Consider the following 24,687-nt stretch of genomic DNA (forward strand, 5'->3'; position numbering starts at 1 on the left):
CAAGAGAAATTTATTTTACATGACATGCATAGCTATTTCTGAACATAATGAGGCTTAAGAGGGTTAACAATCCCTCTAAATATGAAAGGCACCTAATAAGAAAAATTACCAGCTTGTTAAAATTTGGGGATTGCAGCTGTGGTTGAAACAAAAACCAGCACATGAAGAGGGCCCCCAGGACCGAGGTTGGGAACCACTGATGTAGACCACTGAGAACCTCTTGTTTTTTATTACTATGACAGTGGCAGTCAAAAAGCAGTCCAAAGTTCCTGGGGTCATGATCACTCAGTTTGTGGAAGAACTCCCGGCTGGAAAATCTACTCCAGACTTCCTGCGCAAGCCCATTGCTTTGACTATTCAAGAGGGTAAGCCGGTTAATCAACACAATTTTTCAGAGCAAATTACCTTGTTCATATGTTACATGTTTGTGCATCTATTAGGTTGAATTAGCCATCTGGTTATCTTTGGGTTGGAGTGATCCAAAAACAACTTGAAATGTGAAAAAAGGCAGAAAATAGTTTTGATCTTCAATGATTTTTCCTAAAATGACCGAAGAAAGCAAAAATCCTCAGACTTGTCTGCACAGAAAATGTAACACCTAGCTACTTCAGTTCAATATGTAAGAATCCATATAAGAATCTGAAGGAAGTGTTTGGGTTGATGCACTCACATGACACACATTGTTCGTTACAGAATCGTATACACACACAAACACACTAGCACTCATGCATAAATGCATAAATAAGTAACTGTGGTGTTATAATTTACTATTATATTCACATGTTACCAGGGTCAATGTCTTGCAACGCTCATCATATATCTAAGCCTGTCATAAAACACTGCCTTTTTCAGTGCAAACAATCTGCCATTTTGATGAGCACTAAAATCACAATTCTCTCCTGTTCCAGGTAAATCAGCCCAATTCAAAGCCGTGGTGAGCGGCGATCCTAAACCAGAGGTAGTCTGGAAAAGAGCCAAAGGGGAAATAAATGATGATACGAAATTCCATACAAAATATGATGAGGGCGCTGAGGAATACATATTAGAGGTGAGTTTTTACTTCAGCTCAGCTGGGATGGAGAGAAAATAAGCGGTTATCAGCCAGGTCGCATAGCTTTAGTGCTAATAATTAGTGCTGACTTGGATTCAACCAAAATGTATCTTTAGCTCACAAATACGTTCATTTTTTACTCACAAATACAGTTTGATGACTGCAATCACCATGATCTTCCAAAGTGTTTCTGAATATGCGGGGCAAAAGCACTTTATTGTAGATGACAGTTAAGGGATGTTGATTGAATTCAGGCCACATTTCTTTGTGTGCAGTATTTATCCAAGGTGCTGTTAATAGCGGTACATAAAGTGCAGTACAACATATGGGCCAGTGATCATATGCTGCGCATGAGGGCCCTGTCATTAGAACAGTAAGCAGAGTGAACACCAGTATTTGGGCCATTAGAATATTGTTATTCACAGTGAACTGCCAATTTTACATTATCCACCACAACATGCTCAGATATCACCATTAATTTCCTGCAATTTCTAGTTAAGTATATCCTTCCACTGTGTAGTCATATTTGGTGCAAGCTTTTATTTGGGTCAATGAAGCTTACAGTGGGTGTAGATGATACAATACATACTAATACAGATTCTGTTGATGTTGGATGAGGTTGCCTCAAAAAAATATAAGTAGTATAAAAATGCATATAGGAATCTGCAAACTAGGAATTGGTTTTAAATGTGTTATGGTAATTTAATGATATAAAGACTTTCATTACCATAAACAGCATATATTCATGGAATTGTGGAGGCTGTATTTGACGTCAGCATGTTCTTTTCTTCTCCAGCATTTGCTTTTCACTCAAATATTGAGAGAAGACCTCTGAGTTGTGTGTGTGTGTTTATATGTGAGCTTGTGTGTGTGTGTTTATATGTGAGTTTGTGTGCGCATTTCAACACATGCCCCATGTTGTGAACTTCCCCCTGTATTCAGGTTGTTTGAAACTCCACCCATGGTTATAGTGTATTTCTACTGTTGCCGTTGTCCGATGCGGTTCTAAGTCATATGATAACATGGTTAATTTATGGTCTGCATTGAATACCAGTAACTGTAACTATTGTCACAGCCTCTCTCTGTTTGGACCAACTTTAAAAAATGTATGTTAAATCTTGATTGTCTGAGATGGGCCGAAAATACCGCTATATTTTCAGGCTGAGCACTCCAAGAATTATGCCATTTATTGTTGTTAGGACCAGCAGTGTCGTGATAGCTCAGGCTTTTGGAGAAAGCCAAGTATCTTTGAGACCATGGTCCTGTATGCAAACAGAAGCACAAACTCCTCAAATGTTACCTTTCAAACTCCTACTGTAGGTCCCCCAAGGCAAGTCACATTACAGTTCTTTGGAAGTCCTGGAATCAGACTCAGTTTCTCCCGTGACCAAGATAGCAAGGAACCTTTCTTGGGGTCTACCAATTTTATGTATTACATTGTTTATAGTTTATAGTTTTCATGTAGTCCAAATGTATTGCAGATTCATTTGTCTGGATCAAAACTTGTATTTGCTGTTGATTCAACAGATCACTTCTGTGACTGGAAAAGAAGGAGATATCTACAAATGTTTTGCCGTTAATGAGTTTGGAAAGGCTGTCTGCACTGCTGCCCTGAACGTTATTGAAGGTAAGAAACAACAGAAATGCAACTGTCAAAGCAGCTAAAGATGCACGATGCTTTACAGTTCACAATCCTTCTCCTTGTTCATTTGTTTTCACAATCTATTTTTATCTGCAAAGAGGCTACAACAGCTCCAAGTACGGAAAGGATTATATTGATTTTTGGCTTTCATTGGGGCCTCAGGCGTTACTGTAACTTGAAGCAATATTTCTCAAAACGAATAAATAAGACGTTTTCTCCTCAGCATTACTTTTAAACTGTAAAAAAGGAAACACATAGTGAATTGGAAAAACCAACAGACTGATATGACTGTAAATACAACTTACCATTTGATGCAGGGCTGAGCTACTATTTGGGCTAGCCTGGTCCCTAGTTACCTCTGGTCAAAATATCAGTCAGATATAAAGGAAAAGATAAACTGGTGTTTTCTAACCTGGCACCCAGATCTTGCTGCTAGCACGCTAGCATTGTCTAAAGGATCTGAAAATGGTCCTTTGAAGTCCTGGCATTGCTTTAAGCACCATTTTGTACTCAGCAAAAGTAACTGTCATTATGATTGCAAAAAAGACAATGAGAAAAGAAAAAAGAAAGAGCATTACAAATATGTAGTAGTTAGCATAAAAAATGTCCGGCTAGAGAGGTGTGTCTGGCACTTCTGCAGGTCAGAGATAAAGAATAGTCAAACACTACATGCGCATTCCTGGTTCACCGCAAACAGACCACCCATCAAACAGATTGTGCAGGTCAGGGTTATGTTATTTGTTGGGACACGTTGCCCAACCTCTAGTGGGTGGGTCTTAGAGTGAGCATGGGCTGACCTCTCCTCCTTTGTGTGTCCAGTCCATGTGAGCTCACCATAGAAAACACAACCATCAGCTTAATATCCTAAAAGCTACCCTTCAAGGTACAGATACCAAACAATGGGTTACAAACCCTAAGGACCAGTCTCAGGTGCCCACCGGTCAACAATTCATCCACACCCCCCTGGCCCATCATCACTTTTTCATGTTTAGATTTAAGAAACTTCACATGTTGAAAGGCCATAACTGAACAAGCATGCCTGGTCGGCAGTTAACAAGCACATTGTTTAGCATTCTTGTTGAGGCAATGATGAAAGATACTGAAGTGAGATCAAGATACTTGTACGCTAACCTGACAATCAGGAGCCTTTTGTTGTGCACTTTGCATTCTTCTGCTGTGAAGGCTGGTTATACGGTAAAGAGCACACCCTGTGTGACTCATGTGAACTCTGTTAGAGCAGAATTAACACTGTGCTTATTCTTCTGAGTTAACTTTCTTCCGTTTTCTCTTTTTCAGTTGGATTCAATAAGGAAAAGGCAATGGAAGGACCAGGTTGGAAACCCTGATGAGTGCGAACATGTAAATCCTTATGATGGAATTTCGCTGGTGTAAACGTCTGCTTTGTTTTTTTTAGGGCTCTCAGCTGATCCGGCAGAGTTCCGAAAAATGCTCAGAAAAAGGTAGCATATACCACCTGTGTTACGGTACTAATAAAGCGTGCTTTATGACATGACTGACCAATTAGAAACATGCGATACAAATGTACATTTGGTGATTACATTATTTATGCCCCATAACCATATTATGATATGTGTTATCGGATGTACTGTTTTACATAATCCTGTATATAAAGTGCAGCATAGAGGGGGAATGATTATCCCTCTATTATTGAAACGAAGAAATTACATAGTGCATTACATGAATTGTACAGACCCATCGGCAGTTCTTACTCAGTCCTTCGGTTCTCTTTTCTAGTGCCGGACGTGTGGACAAAGTGGAAAAAGAAAAGAAGGACGATGAGATACCTGACAAGTTCTGGGAGATCTTGCTGAGCTCAGAAAGGAAGGACTACGAGCGCATATGTGCTGAGTATGGAGTGAAAGATTTCCGCTGGATGCTGAAGAAGCTGAACATCCTGAAAAAGGAGAGGGAGGAGGAGCAATCCCTGGTTAGAGGGCTGCATTCCAGCACAGTCATTGCCTCCATTTTCTGTCTTCCAATACCCATTTCATATCTGCTGACACAAGCAATAGACATGAGGCATGGCAAAAGTAGTATGGAAATAAAATTTCTGCTGCTTTCTGCAAACTGTTTTGTTTCTAGATAGGTTTGCTAGATATTTCTATCTATCTATCTCTCTGTCTGTCTGTCTGTCTGTCTGTCTGTATCAAACAGAACTATTTGTGGGAAATAGCTGAAATAGTATTTCTAAACTACTTTTTCAATGTCATGCCCTACATTCAGTTAATCCCTTTCCTTTTTGTAAATACTAATTGTACGTATACATACAGTAATTATTCATGTACTTATACATGCATCCACATGTAATTATTGTAACCACAAAATGTATAGCCAATACATGAATTGATTTAAATCAGCCCCTGCCTAACAACCTATTGTGCCATTCAGGCAATTTGACTTTAGCACTAAACACTGAAAGTACAGCCAATTATTTCCAAAATGTTTGGCAATGTGTGTATAAAAACTATTTTAGCATATATATAAATAAGGTTGTACCTATCAAGAGCACAAGAGTTACAACAGTTATGCACTTCACTTCATATTTCCTTGTTTATAATTTGCAAACAGAGGCACCTGCAAAAACAGGCCATTTATTCATCCCATTACATGACCTTTCCACACATTCACACCATCTCCATTCCTAACTTCCATTTTTCTCTCCTTCCCTCTCTTCCACCACTTCCTCTGCTTCACTGTCCACTTCTTTCCCAGTATCTTAATGTGATCAGTAACCTGAGACACATTGAAGTTAAAGGAGATTCTTGTGCTTCATTTGAAATGGTCCTGGATCTCAAAGACCCAAGGAGTAGGATTTTCCTCTACAAGGTGAGGCGTGAAATGACAAACCACTGATCTCAGGTCAGGCCTCAGTACTCTCACCAACAGTGGCGTGCTAGAATGTGTCATGAAAAGTTACCCATTCATATAATTTTTGATTTACATTGCTGTTCCCACAACCCTTAACTCAAGTTTTATTATGTATTGAACATTGAAAATAAAATATAAATCCAAATGAATTAAATATAATAAAATATTTTTAGAAAACAACAATAAAATGTAAAGTTTGTTTTACAGTTACAATGCAAAGTTTTCAGCTGTTATAAAGTGTACTCCATTTTTTCTGAATTAACACCGAGGTTTAGCCTAATAAAGTTATCAACAAAATGAAGCTTCACAAAACAATCCTGATCTCAGTCAGGGGTATAGTAGGCTCGCAGAAACATGGACGGTTCGGATAAACCGCTAAAAAATGTAAAATAACCATGGATGGGACGCAATTTTGAAATGTTAATATGCTAAATTGATTTCATTCCATAAACCTTTTTGCTCCCGAGTTTTTGTTTTAGCAGCAGGGTGAACATAGCCGATAAATCTCATGAGGCTGGGAAGGTCCGGTAGTCCTAGCTTGCATAACGAGCACGAGTATGGACACAGCGTTAATGCAGCTCATTGGCCCGCTCCAGAGGAACGGAAGGCTACGTGGTGCCTGGGATCACAAGAGTGTTTCCGGAATTTCCGGTTGTTGTCATTATGCCAAGATATTTTCTCATTATAAAGAGATATTCAAGGTTCTCGCTTTAACAAGATCTTTTCTAATTATATCAAGAAAACAATTCTTCTTATAAGGAGATAATGTGCAGAAAAAAATATTTTATCAGTGATGCCGTGGGTTTTTCAGCAATGTTTCACATCAAAACATTTGATGCAATATTTTGTCTTATGCCTAGCATACTGGTAATCTTAATATGAATTGGTTGCAAATTATACGAATGAGTGAAAACTAAACGAATGCATAAACATTCATAAACTCTTATGCCAAGTGACATAGACTGACATAGGGTGTGCTATGTCCAACATCCATGGCATAAGTGAACCCAGTGTTCTAACCACATCATAAATTTCCTTCTCATCATAAATGTATTTGTTCTCATGGTCATATTTGGAATCCTACAATTGTACTGAATTGTTGTATTATTGAGGAATTTGAGAATATTCAACATGCGTTACAATTTTTTAGTATTATTCTTGCTCTTCAATGTAAAAATATATTAATTTTTCACATGCTGAGGAAAACACGTCGAAACACATGAATATTTTTCTTTGACAGATGTTTTCCTTTCAGGATTTGAACCATCAACCTGTCAGTGCTTCTTTTTTTACGAGTTTCTGCCCTCTACAGGATGGTATAATGATACCATTCAGCGAAGATATGGAGATGAAGCACCACCTAAAAAAAATAGGCAAGAAATTGGTTTTCACCATCAAAGACCTACTTCCTGAAGATGCTGGGCTGTACCAGGTGGATGTCGAGGAGGTCAATGTGTTCTCCACTGATTTCAAAAGTAAGAACTTCTCAAGAGTACTGGTAAATTGCTGTTAACTATAATTGTTTTTCTTTAACTTATTTTCCATAAGTGTTATCTCAGGAAAAAAAAATCTGTATTTTAATTAAAATTTATGTCACTCTCCCAACCTTTCCTGGGGTTCATATTCAGTTAACTGGCTCAAATTATTTTTAACAAAGAGATTCATTTACTATAGAAATCTCTTTTGTGGACTTCCTCTTTGTCTTTAAATCCCAACCTCTTCCTTGACTGAAAGTTTTTGGGTGTACATCCTTGTGTTCTTTTCACGCACCCCAACCCCCCCCCCCCCCACCCCCCCACAAAACTAGTCACTTAATGACCAACATTAGAGGTGATTGGCTACACAATCCCTTGTACATTCTTAGTTCTTTGGTTCCCCAGGTTGTCACTGTGATTGGTTCTCTGTTGACGTACTTGTTAAAACAAAGGTAAACTATAATCAAGTAAATTTTATGAAAATGGACACACTCTTTCTCTCTTTCAGTTCCCATGGTTGACTTCGTTGTCAAAATTAAGGAGGTGAAAGCCAAGGAGAGGGAGGACGCCATATTTGAATGTGTCTTGTCTCACCCATTTTCCAAAATACTGTGGAAGGGCAAGAACAGTCCACTGGAAGCTGGGGAGAAGTTTGAAATAACAGTATCTGCGGACAAGCTCATCCACAGGCTTCGGGTTAAAGATTGCAAGCAAGTGGACAAGGGCATCTATTCAGCTGTGGCAGGAATCAAATCCTGCAGTGCCTGGCTTACAGTAGAGGGTGAGATAAAGATATTACATTGAATTTGGACTATATTTTTTTTGTTGTTTTTGTTTTCCTTGGGACAGGGGAAAATGCACTGTTATATTGTTTCAGGTGCTCTCATGCATGCTTCAGGTACATTGTATTACTTGTTCCTAGGCCAACACCTTCCAACACTTGTCCCCAAAAAGGATTTTAAGGAAATTAATAATGAACAAATAACTATAACAAGGCAGCAAAATATCATTCTAGTCTTAGCTGATTAAGATAAAGGTCACCCTCAGACACTACACTCGCATTTGTTTATGGGTAACAACATTGGTACTATATTCATGTATGAATATACTCATTCTCTGGAGGCTGACTGACTGGGCAGTCAAGGTGGGGTCTAGCCAATGAGTTGCATGTTGTACAGCCCTGGCCCTCAACTTCTAGTGGATCTTGAAATCACAAGTACCAATGATTATTTTAAGTTATTTGCATTTTGAAAATTTCTTTTGTATCTGAGATATTTTGTCATGTCAGTATATCTGTAGTCATCATGCAATCAATAAATAATTAGTATATAAATAATGATGTGGATAAATTATGTAAATTATACGTAATCATGTGCTTTCCAACATTTTGAAAAAATGTCACCTAGGCCTAACCCAGCTCTTCAAAATGTAGCAGTAGGACACAGAAACCTAAACATTAGCAGCTAAAGTTGCTAATGCTGGTACAGCTGGAAAGATGTTCTTAGCCCTAGGACTGTGAACGTACTGTATTATTTAAAATATAAAACAAAATGGTTACAAGGCATAATGAAATTGTAAATTTACCTGCACAGTAGCGTTTCTCTTTTGATCATTATGGTAATTGTCCATTGGGTATTAGTGGTGTATCGGTAAATACCGCTGACTCCTCTGACCACCTCATTGTTCAGTTCATGAATTCAGTAGCCCTACCTATGCCACATGATATGGGTTTATTTATTACTATTAGTATTGGTTGTGATATTGCTGACTTGGCATCAGCTATTCTCATTGCCTTTATGCATGTCTTTATGTAAGTCGCTCTGTTTAGGAGTGTCCCGTTAAGAGCCTAAATGTAATGTAATGCCACGTTCCCCCCCCCTCTCCCCCATCCTCCCTTTTCTGATTCAGCTGACATTGGACCACACAAGAAGAAGGTACGGAAGACCACCCAGGCGGGTGGGGCTGGGGTGGACCTGGACAAGATGGCCCAGGAACAACAGGCCAAACTGCAAAAGGAGAAGGATGACAAGCTAGAAGCAATGAGGAAAGAGGCGGAGGGCAAAGACACTGGAAACATGATGAATGGGCTGGATAACGGTTCCGGGGTCAATTCGGGTCTGGGTGACGGATTGGACGGATTGGATGGATTGGATGGCGGCCTGGGACGGAAGAAAGGCGATGGGATGGATAGCGGGTCAGGAGGCATTGGAGATGGAGGTTTGGGAGGTGACAAGTCTGGAGACATCAAAGGTAAGAGGTTGCAAATGCTATATTGATTATTGAACTGGCAAAACATGGGTACAAGTTATTTACAGTAAGCCTGCAATGTATTAATGAATCTTTCTGGGAATTAAATTGTCATGAATATGAATTATTGACATTGCTGGTGTTCACTATAACGTTACAAATATTGCTACTGTATCATCATTGCTTCTATCATTATTGCTATTTTTATTGTTTTATTGAGTTGAAGTAACATCACTGCCTTATGATAAAATCATTCGACACTATCTGCCATTTTAGAACAAAACAGTGTGGCTGAAGAGTGAGTAAACTTTGCATTTGCATCTGTAATGTCACAGAACCAAATGCACTAAATGGACAAACAGGAAATGGAGGGCTTGTCGACCGTAAAGGGTGCGGACGCCTGCTCCCGAACAGGGTCGTCGGTAAGAATTCAAGAAGGCTGTATTAAACAAAGTCACGTGAAACGCGATGACTTTGGCAGCGTTCTTGATTCTGAATGATCAGATGAAACGTGTGGTTATGCTGGATTTAATTCTGTGCTTTCCAAAGACAACTTTACTTAAAGGCACAGTGAAGATTAAGATGAAGCTACGTACCTGGGAAATTAAACTGCACTGAATGAAACCTAAATATTTTAGTTTTTATAAGCCATTCATGTGTTGTTTGAATGTGCCAAGGAATTTGTGCTGTGACTTGTGTTGTCTAATCAGTGGAACTTTCCATGTGTTTATGAGTGCATAGCCTATTAAAATATGTGTCCAAATAAATGGTACATAAAGTGTAATAAATAAAGTGTACACCTGAGTTCCAACAGTTATTGTAGCTGTTCCGCATCACTGAGGAATTCAAACATATGCACTTAATTTTTTACATTACATATAATAATAAATGTCATTTAAAATACACTACATTACCAAAAGTATGTGGACGCCTAAACATCACACCCATATGTACTCGTTGAATATCTCATGCCAAAACCATGGGCATTAATGCGGAGTTGCCATTCCCCCCCCCCCCCACCGTTGCTGCTGTAATAGCTTCAACTCTTCTGGGAAGACTTTCCAGTAGATTCTGGAACATGGCTGAGGGGATTCGCCTCCATTTAGCCATAAGAGCATTAGTGAGGTTACGCACTGAAGCTTGGCATAAGGTCTGGCTCACAGTCAGAATTCCAATTCATCCCGAAGGTGTTTGATGAGGTAGAGGTCAGGGCTCTGTGCAGGCCAGTTTTCCTCACCAAACTCAGCAAACCATTTCTTTATGCACTGTCATATTGAAACAGGAAAGAGCCTTCCCCAAGCTGTTTCCACAAAGTTGGATGTGCACAATTTTCTAGAATGTCATTGTATACTGTAGCATTAAGATTTCCCTTCACTGAAACTCAGGGGCCTTGCCTAAACCATGGAAACCACCCCTAGACCATTATTCCTCCACCAAACTTTACAGTTGGCAGTATTTGAGCCAGTACAGTTGGGACTATGCATTCCACCAAACCCAGATTTGTCAGTCAGACTGCCAGATGGTGAATCCTGATTCATCACACCAGGGAACCCGTTTCCACTGCTGCAGAGTCCAATGGCCGTGTGATTTACACCACTCCAGCCGATGCTTGGCATTGTGCATGGTGATCTTAGACCTGTGTATGGCTGCTTGGCCATGCAAATCCATTTCATGAAGCTCTTGATGAACCGTTGACATTGCTAACATTGGTTCCAGAGGTAGTTTGTAACTCTGTAGTGAGTGTTGCACCCGAGGACAGATGATTTTTATGTGCTACACGCTTCAGCACTCGGCTGTCCCAGCAGAAATTTGATTAACTGACTTGCTGGAAAGGTGGCATCCTATGACAATGCCATGTTAAAAGTCACTGAGCTCTTTAGTACGACCCATTCTACTGCCAATGTTTGTCAATGGAGATTGCATGGTTGTATGCTTGATTTTATGCACCTGTTAGGAATGGGCATTGCTGAAAAAGCCAAAACCACTACTTTGGAGTGTCCACATAATTTTGGAAATGAAGTGTTTGTATCTTAAAAACAACATAGTTGAATATGCATTCATAAATGCTTCCACTCATGGAAACACGTGGAAAGAACAAATGTCCTTTTTGTCTCCTAAAATACAAAGTGTGTTTGTCTTTGTGTGTTCACATTTGTGTTGTACTTCATGTTTGTCATACACTTGTATCTATATTGTGGTCCTTTTATGGCGTATTGTTGTTGATTGTCCTGTCACTTCTGTTGTTACATTTGTTTGTTTTGTGTGTGTTTCTAAGCTAACAGCAGTATCGTATTGCAGTTCTGATAATGAATGACAGTCGTTATGATAATTACTGATAGGACAAAGAAATATTGATGCTGCAACTGCAGATTCAGACCTGGAAAATGATAAAGAAAGCAGGCAAGTAAGCCACAAAGAAAATGAGCAAGGAAAGGGGCAAGGAAACAAGCAAGAAAATGTGCAAGGAAAGGGGCAAGGAAACAAGCAAGAAAATGTGCAAGGAAACAGGCGAGAAAATGGACAGCAATCTTCTGGAAGTGGTGACTGGCCTGCCGAGCACGCAAGGCAAGGCCCACTGCTTTTGGACGAAGTCATTGGTAAGAAATTGACTGCATGGAGGTGGTGCTGTTAGAAAGCCACTAAATCTTTAACAGTACTTATTAAGAAAAAAATTTACATTAAGAAAAAAAAATATGAGTTTAATACCTTTGCGAATGTTCATAATTTAACTGACCTGTTAGAAAGATGATAACCCAGAAAAAATATAGCTTCAATTTTTGTTCCATATTTTCAGACTGGTATTTCATCAGGTTTATTAAACCATAACAGATTTGCATAACCATTCTGCTGTAGACAATGATTACATTTAATGCAAATGTATGTCAATTTCTGATACCTAGTTGTTAACTGCCTGTAGGGACAGATCTCACAAGCTCTAGACATGTGTCTTTTGTGTGCATCCATGTTGTTCTCTGTGCGTTGTGTTTATTGAAAAATGAAATGAATGGCAACACTCAAAATGCAAAAATATAAAAGCATTTTTCCTCAATACACGCAAGATACATTTTCATGTAAGATGGACTGGTGCACTGTGAAGCCAGAAGACCAGACATAAGATCCATGACCCAATAAAGAAGATCATATCACTAACATCCAGAACACCATTCATAGAGCCATAGGTGTTACATGGATAATGTCCCCCTACCAAATGCATTCAGCTCCCTAAAGAAATGGTGCCACTTCCCTCAATGACAAAGATGCATGGAATAGGCAACAGTGAGGGTAAAATATTACAGCTACCACTTGATTAAAGAAAATACGATTAAAGAAGATGGACAGTGGCGGAAGAGGAAGGAATCACAAGATCTACAGGATGATGCAACTGATTTTGAGCATGAAGTGAGATGTATGAGAAGCACCTGTGGAGCTGTGAGGAAACAGACTGGTCATTGCACTGTTATTATACACTGAAAATATGACGTAGAGAAAAAATGTAACACCAAGGTCAGAGGAAAATGAAGAACATGAAGAGAACAGAACAATGACAATGAAGAATGCTGAATAACTATGATAACAGAAGAAAACCTGACTATGAAAATATGAGAAGCAAAAAAGGATATACAGTACAGAACGTGTGTGAAACACAGATACAGCCTAAGAGCATTTCATTTAGATTGTCAGATGCATTATACTATATGCATTCTTAGTTTTTTAAGAGTCACATAAATTAATTCTGGTAAGTACATCTTACAGGTAACTGAGTCAAGGTAACTGAGGAATGGATTCAGTCAACATTTGTCTTTTGTAGTTTGGCAAGATCACTTTTTGAACTGTGTACTGCATTTCTGAAAATGCTTAAAAATGCAACACTTGCATTTAATTCTCTGTGTATGTTAAGGATAAATGCGGACTGAATCAAATCTAGCGTTAAATAAATGTTGATTGAATCCTGCCATGAATATTCTGATAGTAGTCTACGAAATGTTGAGTGGTTGACTTTGTTTGTCCATAATCCATCCAGATTCAGGGGTTCAGTTCATCAGTGGGCTGTCTGACATTAATGCCAAGGCTGGCCAACCAGTTGAGCTGGTCTGCAAGTTGAACAATGAAAACTGCAATGGAGCATGGTTCAAAGATGGTAATACGGTGAGTTTTTCTATAGATTTCCCTGCTTTATCAGAAAAATCAGTTTTTTCTGTATCTATTAGTCAGTGCTGTATCTACTAATCAGTCTTTTTAAAATAATAAGTAATAAAGGAGGGAATTTGTAATTATGATTTTCCAGTGATCCAAATTTTGCCTGATGTTTCAAATGTAATTTCCCCATTTAAATATATTTCAATCATTTCGAAACTGAATATTTCAGAACTGTAACAGAACCTTTTGTAGTTTTCCTCTTGATCATTTTTACAATGTGGAGTTTGTTTCTAGCCAGACGTGTCATGTAAACTCAAATTGCGGACCTTTATTTGGATGTTGTGATGGTTCCATTGTCTCCATTTTGAATGGAAGACATTAGTTTCCCATTTTGACTATGAACATTTGCCCTGTAATACATAACTGAAATTATTTCTAGGGGTTTCACTGTAATTGTGATCTTGCTTCACTCCCCAAACTCTGTGTTGCCCATGTGTCAGTTATCACCTGGAGATGGACTGAGCCTTTCTAAAGATGGGGCTGCCCACAAACTGAAGATTGACAGTTGCCGGCCAGATGATACAGGAAAATACTGCTTTGAAGCAGATGGACGCAAAACAGAAGCAATGATCACTGTGGAAGGTCAGAATACACAGCATGTGGTAAGACGCACTGTATATATATTGGTTAGTACACATAGTCCCCAACGTAAAGGTAAAGAAGGCATGTATTCAATTAATTTCCAGTTTGGCCAGATCACTTTGACTGAAACTGTGTTTCTTAAGGTAACTCATATATAACAGTCGTATATATTTTCTTGTGTATGGTAAGGATAAATGTGGATTGAATCTTAGACAGTGATAAATAAATGTTGATTGAAGCCCTGCCTAAATATTCTGATAGTGATCTACTTTATGAGGCACAAGTTGCAGTGCCTGATTTTACCCTCATTGGTCCACCCAGATCCAGGGGTTCAGTTCATCAGTGGGCTGTCTGACATTAATGCTAAGGCTGGCCAGCCAGCTGAGCTGGTCTGCAAGTTGAACAATGAAAACAGTAATGGAGAATGGTTCAAAGATGGGAAAAAGGTGAGATTTCTATATTCTTTCACCATTTTTATCAAAGCAAAAGTGCATAACAGTATCCACTGGTCTGTTTTTAAATGTATTTAATGACATCTGTAATTAGGACTTTCTGATAATACAGATTTTTGTCTCAATTTTTTAAAATGTAGTTTCACCATTTAAATGTTTTTAAACTATTTTGAAACTCTGTGGGAATCATGCAGAACTGTGTCAGAAGGTTAATTTTCCTGTGAATTGTATCTACAATGTGGTATGAGTTTCTTGGCAAACATGTCATATGAAAAGAAATTTGAGGACATTTATTTGGATGTTGTGATTTCTCCATATTCTCCAATCCAAATGAATGATACAGTATGAGGTTCCCTTCTTGATAATGAGCATTGGTCTCAATACATTTATGAAAGTATTTTCATGGATAGTTCTGTAATGGTGAAGGTGATCTTGCTTCACTCTCCACACTCTGTGTTGCCCATGTGTCAGTTATCACCAAGAGATGGACTGAGCCTTTCTAAAGATGGGGCCTCCCACAAGCTGAAGATTGACAGTTGCCGGGCGGATGATACAGGAAAATACTGCTTTGAAGCAGAAGGGCGCAAAACTGAAGCAAAGATCACAGTGGAAGGTTAGAATACACAGCATGTGGTAAGACACACTGTAGCTGATGCTAAGGCCAGGGAGTCGTTATATTTACCTACAGGGAAGTCTCAGTACATGTTGATTCATGAACTGTGACACTGTGCACTTTGTATAATTTCAGAGATTTCTGCCAGGGTTCTCTGGAACTTGTAAATAATTCTAGGAACATATTTGAGTGGACATCCTGGGAATCATTTAACTGATTATAATGAACCGTGATAAACTATGAGAAGTTAAAAACAGATACAGTACAGAAAATATATGCAGTACAAATACAGTCTAAGAATTTCATTTAATTCCATTTACAATCTCAGATACATTTTACTATATGCATTCCTACTTATAGAAGAATCATAAAATGCTAATTGAATCTTAGCCAGTATTAAATAAATGTTGATTGAATCACAGTCTGAATATTCTGGTAGTAATCTGTTTTATGAGGTTCAAGTTGTAGTGCCTGACTTTACCATCATTGGCCCACCCAGATCCTCGAGATCAGTTCATCATTGGGCTGTCTGACATCTGTGCAAAGGCTGGCCAACCAGCTGAGCTGGTCTGCAAGTTGAAGGAAAACTGTAATGGTGCATGGTTCAAAGATGGGAAAAAGGTGAGATTTCTATATGTTTCTACTGTTTTATCAGAACAAATTGTAGGCCTATACCAGTATCTACTGGTCTGTTCTTAAATGTATTTTAATGACTGTAATCTGTAATTATGACCTCCTGGTAATACAGATTTTGTCTCAGTTATTTAAAATGTAGTTTCACCATTTAAATGTATTTCAACCATTTAAGAACTCTGTGGGGAAAAATGTAGAATTGTGCCAGGAGGTTTGATAGTTTGAGGTTTGTTTTCCTGTGGACTGTATCTACAATGTGGTAATAGTTTCTTGGCAAACACCTTGCATAAAATCAAATCTGAGGACGTTTGTTTGGATGTTGTGATGTTTCCATTGTCTCCAATCCAAATGAAAGTGATGAACTTCCCTTTTTATGATGAGCATTGGTCTCAATGTATTGATGAAAGTATTTTCCGGGATATTTTTGCAATGGCAGTCTTGCTTCACTCTCCAAACTCTGTGTTGCCCATGTGTCAGTTATCACCAAGAGATGGACTGAGCCTTTCTAAAGATGGGGCCTCCCACAAACTGAAAATCAAGAGTTGCCGAGCTGATGACACAGGAAAATACAGCTTTGAAGCAGGAGGGCACAAAACTGAAGCAGTGATCACTGTGGAAGGTTAGATTACACAGCATGTGTTAAGACACACTGTACTCAGAGATTCAGAGAGTCTCTTTTTTTACCGACAAGAAAGACTCAATGCATGTTGCTTCATGACCCGTGACTCTATGCACAGTGTAAGATTTCATAGTTTCCAAAAAAGGTTCTCTGGAACTTCTATATTCAGGGAATTTGTTTGGATGGTTGTCCTGGGAATCGTGGAATTGACTGTAATAAACTAAAGTACAAATACAGTAAAGAGGCATTTCATATAATTTCATTTACATTCTCAGATACATTTTACTATATGCATTCCTACTTTTAGAATAACCAAAAAATAAGTAAATACTGGTAGGTACACCTGGTCTCTAATGTAAAGGTAACTGAGGCATGGATACAATCAACATTTGTCCTTAACAGTTTGGAAAGATCACTTTACTGAAACTGCAAACTGTTGTTTTTGAAGATAATCAATATAAAACAGTTGTATTTCATTTGCTGTGTATGATAAATGCGGATTTAATCTTAGCGGGTATTTAAAAAAATGTTGATTGAATCCCAGCCTGAGTATTCTGATAATGATCTGCTTCATGAGGTTCAAGTTGTAGTGCCTGACTTTACCATCATTGGTCCACCAGATCCTGAGGATCCGTTCATCATTGGGCTGTCTGACATCCGTGCAAAGGCTGGGCAACCAGCTCAGCTGGTCTGCAAGTTGAAGGAAAACTGTGATGGAGAATGGTTCAAAGATGGGAAAAAGGTGAGATTTCTTTGTTTCCACTGTTTTTATAATGAGAAAAAATTGTATATCAGTATCTATTGGTCTGTTTTTTTATTTTTTTTTATTCATTTATTTTTATGATAACTAATAAATGGGGACATTTCAATCATTTTAAAACTGTGTGAATATTTCATAACTGTGTCAGAAGGTTTGATAGTTTTCCTGTGGATTGTACTTACAATGTGCAATTCGTTTCTGGCCAAATGTGTCAAATAAAATCTAATTTGAAGACGTCTATTTGAACGATGTGATGTTTCCATTGTCTCCAATCTGAATGGAATACATGAGCTTCCCTTTTTGAAAATAAGCATTGCTTTCAATACACTGATGAAAGTATTTTTATGGATATTTTTGTAATGGTGAAGGTGATCTTGCTTCACTCTCTACGCTCTGTGTTTTCCATGCGTCAGTTATCACCGAGAGATGGACTGAGCCTTTCTAAAGATGGGGCCTCCCACAAGCTGAAGATTGACAGTTGCCAGGCGGATGATACAGGAAAATACTGCTTTGAAGCAGAAGGATGCAAGACAGAAGCAAAAATAACTGTAGAAGGTTAGAATACATGGCATGTGGTAAGACACATTGTATCTGATGCTAAGGCCAGAGAGTCAATGGGCCTCATTCACAAACCTTTTCTTAAATTCTTCTTGCTTGTCTCAGTAAAAGTTCCTCCAAAAAGCCAACGTGGGATTCATGACACATGCCCAGATTTTCAGTATGTTGTGTATCATAGGAGGAATGCCAGTTGTTCGTAAATGGGGTGTCTGTGCCTGTTAATGTTGACTTACATATGGAAACACCCTAACAGTCCCATTAAAGGCATGCTGACTTTAGGGTTGTGTATGCCAACATCAGCAATTCATCGTTGTCTGTAAATGTATCTGCATGTTCCATAAAGACACACACACACTACCCTCTCCCAAAGGTTCAATTAGCCAAGCAATCCAAAAGCAGGAAGTGCACCATTGCTAGTGTTGGGTTTGGCTGCACCCTTGGTAGGTTTGCATGATCAGCTCTCCAATGTAAAACAGCGTTTTTTGAACCTTGATATCTCTGCCGTTTCTAAACCAGTGTCAATGGCATTTCACAAGTGGACTTCAATCTCCACGGCCTTGCCAAATACTGATTTTGGTATAGCTGCGTTACGTGATTACTGTGTTGTGTATACCCCTTAAAAAATTAGCATTAAAAATTCTGACATGTTTTGCGCAAGTATTACTCAATTTAAATCCAACTCATCCCGACACAACACCACTCATTCTGCTGCTCATTTGGAGACGTATGCTTTTCATACTTTAATGGCTATACACACAATGCTAATTTATAAATCAGGCTAGCTTCTCCAAGTTTGAATAATTTGATCATTCTAAAGTTCTAAACAAACATGATGGGAAACCATTATGCCTAGCACAGGCACACTGACAGTAGCAGCCAGTCAGTCATACACTGACTCTGATCGCAAGAATGTTTTGTGAATGAGGTCCATTATTTTCTCCTACAGGAAAGCCTGTGAACTGTGTCAGATTTCGGAATTTCCGAAAATGGTTTATTGGAACTTGTAAATTCAGGGAAATTGTTTGGCTGGGCATCCCAGTAATTATAGACCGGACTATAATTGAATATGAGAAGTAAAACAGGCATAATATAGGGCTGTTGTGTGGGTCACACGGTAAAAACGCCACTTCTGGCACATGCGTGAGCACCATGGTCTTGGATCGAATCCACCCCGTGTTAGTGCCGACTGAGGCAGGCAGCCCCACACGAACGGCCCATGTTTAGCTCTGCATCACTCGGGATTTGGAAAGGATACAGTCAGTAGGGATAGTCAGCATTCTTCGTCGCTTGAGTGACTCCTGCTTGTCGTCCAGGTGCCTGTGGCTAGCTCTCTGCACACGCGTATGAACGGGTCTCCTCTGCCCCTGCTCTGCGCATGTATGGCTAGCAGCTTCAGCGTGAAAAGAACTCGGAGGAGAATCGTAAACTGTCTTCACTCTCTGAGTCAGCAGCATGGGCTGTATGAGAGCATGCTTGGCCATTGTTCACAAATTGGACATTCCACATTTGGGTGAATTGGAGATGCCAAATGTTTTTTTTTTAAGTATATACTAGACTATTAAATCTACTTTACGTTGCAGTGCCTGACTTTGTCCCCATTGGTTCACCCAGATCCGGGGGTTCAGTTTGTCAACGGGCTGTCCGACATTAATGCTAAGGCTGGCCAACCAGCTGAGCTGGTCTGCAAGTTGAACAAGGAAAACTGCAATGGAGCATGGTTCAAAGATGGGAAAAGGGTGAGATTTCTATATGCTTCCACTGTTTTTATCAGAAAAAATGCATACCAGTATTTACTGTTTTGTTATTTATGTTAATGATAACTCATAAATAAGGACATGTATAAGTAATCCAGATTTGTATCTCAAATATTTAAACAGTAGTTTCACTATTTTAATGTATTTAGGCCATTTAAAACTGTGTAAAATATATAAGAACTGTGTTAGAAGGCTTGATAGTTTTCCTGTGGAGATGTGGAATTAGTTTCTCAACAAACATGTCATAACAATACAAGCTTGAAGACCTTTATTTGCATGTTGTGATGTTTCCATTGTCTCCTATCCGAATTTAAGATATGAATTTCTATTTTTTAATTAGCACTGGTGTCAATACATTGATGGAAGTATTGTTAGGATATTTTGTAATGGTGAAGGTGATCTTGCTTCCCTCTCCAAACTCTGTGTTGCCCTTGTTTTAGTTATTACCAAGAGATGGACTGAGCCTTTCTAAAGATGGGGCCTGCCAAAAACTGAAGATCGACAGTTGTTGTGCGGATGATACAGGAAATTACCGCTTTGAGGCAGAACGATGCAAAACTGAAGCGATGATCATTGTGGAAGGTGAGAATACACAGTATGTGGTAAGGCACACTGTAGCTGGTGCTAAGGCAAAAGAGTTTTTACTTTCACCTACAGGAAAGCCATAGTACATTTTAATACATGAATTGTGATTATGTATATTGCACAATTTCAGAGTTTTCTAAAAAGGTTCTCTGGAACTTGTAGATTCAGGGAATGTGTTTGGGTGGACATCCCAGGAATCACTGAACTGACTAATTAACTATGAGAAGTAAAAGAAGTCATACAGTGCAGAAAGTATGTGCAGTGCAAGGGCATTTTAGTTAATCTGGTTCTCTGATATATTTTACTATATGCATTTCTAGTTTTTGAAGAACCTAAAAATGAGTACATACTAGTAGGTACAGTTAGTCCCCAAAGTAAAGGTCCTTACCAGTTTGTCAAGATTGCTTTACTGAAACTGTAAACTGTGTTTCTGAATATGCTTAAAAATGCAATACTTGTTTCATTTTCAATGTATGTTAAGGATAAGATTGGATTAGATCTAATCCAGTGTTAAACGAATGTTGATTGAATCCCAGCCTGAAAATTCTGATAGCGACCTCCTTTATGAGGCACAAGGCACACTGCCTGACTTTACCCTCATTGGTCCACCCAGATGCTGGGGTTCAGTTCATCAGAGGGCTGTCTGACCTGAATGCCAAGACTGGCCAACCGGCTGAGCTGGTCTGCAAGTTGAACAATGAAAATTGCAATGGTACATGGTTCAAAGATGGGAATAAGGTGAGATTTATACATATTTGTTCTGTCTTAATAAGAAAAAGGTGTATATTAGTATCTCTGTTTTTCAGTTAATTTTTTGTGATTTGTGATTATGACCTGCCAGTAAGATTTATTTTTCAAATATGTAAAAGCCAGTTTCACTATTTAAATGTATTTCAACCATTTTAAAACTCTTTGTGAATATTTCAGAAATGTGTCGGAAGGTTTGATAGATTTCCTGAGGATTATTTTTATAGTGTGAAATTTGTTTCTAGCCAAATGTGGCATTTAAAATCAAACTTGGGGACCTTTATTTGGATGTTGTGATGATTCCATTGTCTTCATTCCAAAAGAAAGACATGAATTACCCTTTCTGAAAATGAGCATTGATGTCAATACATTGATGAAAGTATTTTCAGGGATGGTGATCTTGCTTCACTTTCCAAACTCTGTGTTGCCCATGTGTCAGTTATCACCAAGAGATGGACTGAGCCTTTCTAAAGATGGGGCCTCCCACAAACTGAAGATCGACAGTTGCCAGGCGAATGATACAGGAAAATACTGCTTTGAAACAGAAGGACGCAAAACAGAAGCAATGATCACTGTGGAAGGTTAGAATACATGGCATGTGTTAAGACACGCTGTATCTGGTGCTAAGACCTGAGAGTCTTTATACTTACAGGAAAGTCTCAGTATATTTGGTTCATTAACTGTGATTCTGTGCACTTTGTACAGTTTCATAGTTTTCTAAAAAGGTTCTCTGGAACTTGTAGATTCCGGGAATGTGTTTGGGTGGATGTCCTCCGAATCACTGAGCTGACTGTAATAAACTATGAGAAGTAAAAAAAGTTATACAGTGCAGAAATTATGTGCAGCACAGATACTGTCTGAGGACATGTTATTAAATTTCATATGTTCTTAGATACATTTTACCATATGCATTCCTACTTTTAGAAAAACTAAAAAATAAGTACATACTGGTAAGTATGCCTAGTCTCTAAAGTAGTGGGAATTGAGGCATGGATACAATCAACATTTGGCAAGATCATTTTACTTAAAATGTGAACTGTGATGCTTTCTGAAGATGCTGAAATTTTTTACTTGCATTTAATGTTCACTGTATGTTAAGGATAAATGTTTATTAGATGTACGCCAGCATTAAATGAATGTTGTTTGAATCCCGGCTTGAATATTAGGATTGCTATCTACTTTAGGAGGTACAAGGTGCAGTGCCTGACTTTACCCTCATTGGTCCACCCAGGTCCTGGGGTAGAGGTCATCAGCGGACTGTCTGACATTAAAGCTAAGGCTGGCCAACCAGCTGAGCTGGTCTGCAAGTTGAGCGATGAAAACAGTAATGGAGTATGGTTCAAAGATGGGAAAAAGGTGAGATTTCTGTGTATTTCCACTGTTTTTAATCTGAAAAAGTATACTATTGGTCTGTTTTTTATTTATTTTAATTATAACTCATAAATGAGGACATTTATAATTATGACCTGCCAGCAATACAGATTTTCATCTCATCTGTAGTTTTACTATTTAAATGTATTTCAACCATTTTAAAACAGAATATTTCTGAACTGTATCAGAATGTTTTCCTGTTCATTGATTTTACAGTGTGGAATTAGTTTCTCGTATCAATTCAGATTTTAGGACCTTTATTTTCATGTTGCGATGTTTCCATTCTTTCCAGTCCAAATCGAAGACATTAATTTCCCTTTTTTAAAATGGTCTCAGTACATTTATTGAAGTATTTTTAGGGATATTTTTGTAATGGTGATCTTACTTAACTCTCCAAACTTTGTATTTTCCATGAGTCAGTTATCACAAAGAGATGGACTGAGCCTTTCTAAAGACGGGGCCTCCCACAAACTGAAGATTGACAGTTGCCAAGCGGATGATACAGGAAAATATCGCTTTGAAGCAGATGGACGCAAAACAGAAGCAATACTCATTGTGGAAGGTTAGAATACACAGCATGTGTTAACACTATAGCTGGTGTTACGGCCAGAGAGTCATTGTTTTCACCTACAGGAAAGTCTCAGTACATGTTGATTAATGTGCACTGTATACAATTTGACAGCCTCCTGAAATAGTTATCTGGAATTTATAAATTCAGGTAAAGTGATTGGCTTGGCATCCCAGGAATTATTGAACTATTGAATTATTGAGAACCTTAATCATTGTGACCAGCTGAAGTGTGCTTGGAGTTTTGTCCAACTAAGATATTGGATGTAGTTTATTTCTATTCTTTTTACATAGAGATATGAAATAACAACCCTGTGTACCTTATGAGGCTCTGAACTGTTCTGGGATCTCCCAGACTTTTTATTTCTCCAAAAGAAAATAAGGTGCCTATTGTGGTCATAGCCACTAAGTGCTATCATTTTTAGCAATTTGTTTTCTTCAGGCATGTGCTTCTAATAGCATCCCGGATATGTTGATTATATTAAAAGGCTGATAACAAAGTCAGCCATAGTTTTCAGTTCTCTTGTGTGCTGTTTGTCTCATTCTGTTTGGAGGAAGGTGCGCAGGGAATATTTTAGGGATAACATTAGTTAGATAGTTCAGGGGGAGGGACAGGAAGTTAGTCTCTCCTTGGGAAATACCGGGTTGAAGTGGGTTGTAATTTTTGTTGTTTTGACAAAGTAGCATGCACTCTCATGCCGCCATTAGACTGTTCTAAAGGATTCAAATTGCAACTCTATTTATTTACGTCTGGACCTGAACATACATCAACGTAGGCTGTTATATTGCGCTTGTATGCATAATCATCAATGATCTTGGTTTGTGTAAACTTTTTAATAAGTACTTAATAAAATATTTTTTGTTCATACTAGATCCACCGAGATTTAGCCAAGATGCCTTGGACACATTCTCCAAGCCTGTCATTGTGAAGGTGGGGCAAAATGCCGCCTTCAAGATGCCGTTCGTGGGTGGAGAGCCCACGAAGGTGCAGTGGTACAAAGAAGGGGAGGAGCTACTGGACAACGCCAACGTCAAGCTGGAGATAATGTCCGCTCACAGCCGTCTGCTCCTCAGCTCATGCCAGCGCAAAGACACCGGCGAGATCAAGATCAAGGTGAAGAACGACTTTGGCACCATCGAGGCTGTGTCTAAGCTCGTTGTCCTTGGTGAGTACAACTAGAGATGACTGTAGAGACTACGGCTCACTGTAGTTTTAACGTGAGACAAATTGAAGGGACTATTTCATCTAACTACGCTGGAATTAGACCTTAACATTGGATGGCAATGTGAAGTGTTCTTTTTTGCCTAACTCTCACAGCATTATGAAATCACAAATTCCTGAAATTCAATTATATGTTCTATAAGAATTTAACAATAACTAAATAATACTTTATTTGGACTTAAAAAAGCCAATTCAAGGGATTTTTATATGTATGTGACATTTATTAATGTCCGTGGAAAACACCATGGACCGTCTTTGTATAACTTGCATTCTGATTATTGAATTCCATTTAATCAAACATCTGAATCTAGAGCCTCGATTCAATCTGCTCCATGATATCTTTCTAATTTTCTGAATGTAGAAAAGAATTGAAGCCATCATATTTTTCATCTCAAACTGAGTTTCATGAACTCTAAAATTTACCAAACTAAAGAAAACGTAAGATTTTCTCAAATTCATTTCTCTAGGCTACAGGCAAAGTGCATTGCAGTGAGATTTAATCTAAGCCGAGACATTTCTGATAGCAATTGAAAGAGACAAGGCCTGAACCTGTCGTGTTCTGACAGGGTATTAGGTTGGCATAGTTATCTACATTAGTGTTTTAGCGTTGCGCGTATATCCTCTTTGCTCTGGGAGTGTTCTGAGCCAGGTCTTTGTCACTATCTCTCAAATAATTTGGATGCACTTATGTTCTCGTTAATTGTATGTCACTCTGGATTATAA

General features: G+C 38.5%; 1 protein-coding gene across 7 annotated transcripts in view; it reads left to right on the forward strand.

Annotated features, from left to right (window-relative positions):
* LOC135234359 (immunoglobulin-like and fibronectin type III domain-containing protein 1) overlaps nt 1–24,687 on the forward strand; it is a 48,029-nt gene that overhangs the window by 12,706 nt on the left and 10,636 nt on the right. For 2 of the 7 annotated variants that reach the window (XM_064298880.1, XM_064298882.1), the window contains exons 3-29: nt 243–365; nt 909–1,048; nt 2,579–2,678; nt 3,990–4,025; nt 4,108–4,153; nt 4,449–4,641; nt 5,427–5,540; nt 6,895–7,057; nt 7,566–7,838; nt 8,966–9,307; nt 9,640–9,726; nt 11,644–11,901; nt 13,326–13,450; nt 13,942–14,083; nt 14,405–14,529; nt 15,007–15,148; nt 15,648–15,769; nt 16,259–16,400; nt 17,021–17,142; nt 17,574–17,715; nt 19,330–19,454; nt 19,913–20,054; nt 20,671–20,795; nt 21,244–21,385; nt 22,036–22,160; nt 22,596–22,737; nt 23,615–23,908. In XM_064298880.1, the coding sequence (XP_064154950.1) occupies nt 243–365; nt 909–1,048; nt 2,579–2,678; nt 3,990–4,025; nt 4,108–4,153; nt 4,449–4,641; nt 5,427–5,540; nt 6,895–7,057; nt 7,566–7,838; nt 8,966–9,307; nt 9,640–9,726; nt 11,644–11,901; nt 13,326–13,450; nt 13,942–14,083; nt 14,405–14,529; nt 15,007–15,148; nt 15,648–15,769; nt 16,259–16,400; nt 17,021–17,142; nt 17,574–17,715; nt 19,330–19,454; nt 19,913–20,054; nt 20,671–20,795; nt 21,244–21,385; nt 22,036–22,160; nt 22,596–22,737; nt 23,615–23,908 (4,032 nt within the window). The remainder of the gene's footprint in view (nt 1–242; nt 366–908; nt 1,049–2,578; nt 2,679–3,989; nt 4,026–4,107; nt 4,154–4,448; nt 4,642–5,426; nt 5,541–6,894; nt 7,058–7,565; nt 7,839–8,965; nt 9,308–9,639; nt 9,727–11,643; nt 11,902–13,325; nt 13,451–13,941; nt 14,084–14,404; nt 14,530–15,006; nt 15,149–15,647; nt 15,770–16,258; nt 16,401–17,020; nt 17,143–17,573; nt 17,716–19,329; nt 19,455–19,912; nt 20,055–20,670; nt 20,796–21,243; nt 21,386–22,035; nt 22,161–22,595; nt 22,738–23,614; nt 23,909–24,687) is intronic. The other 5 variants (XM_064298883.1, XM_064298884.1, XM_064298885.1 and 2 more) reach the window with 5 other exon arrangements.

The sequence above is a fragment of the Anguilla rostrata genome, chromosome 11, assembly GCF_018555375.3.
Source record: "Anguilla rostrata isolate EN2019 chromosome 11, ASM1855537v3, whole genome shotgun sequence".
Taxonomy (NCBI): Eukaryota; Metazoa; Chordata; class Actinopteri; order Anguilliformes; family Anguillidae; genus Anguilla; species Anguilla rostrata.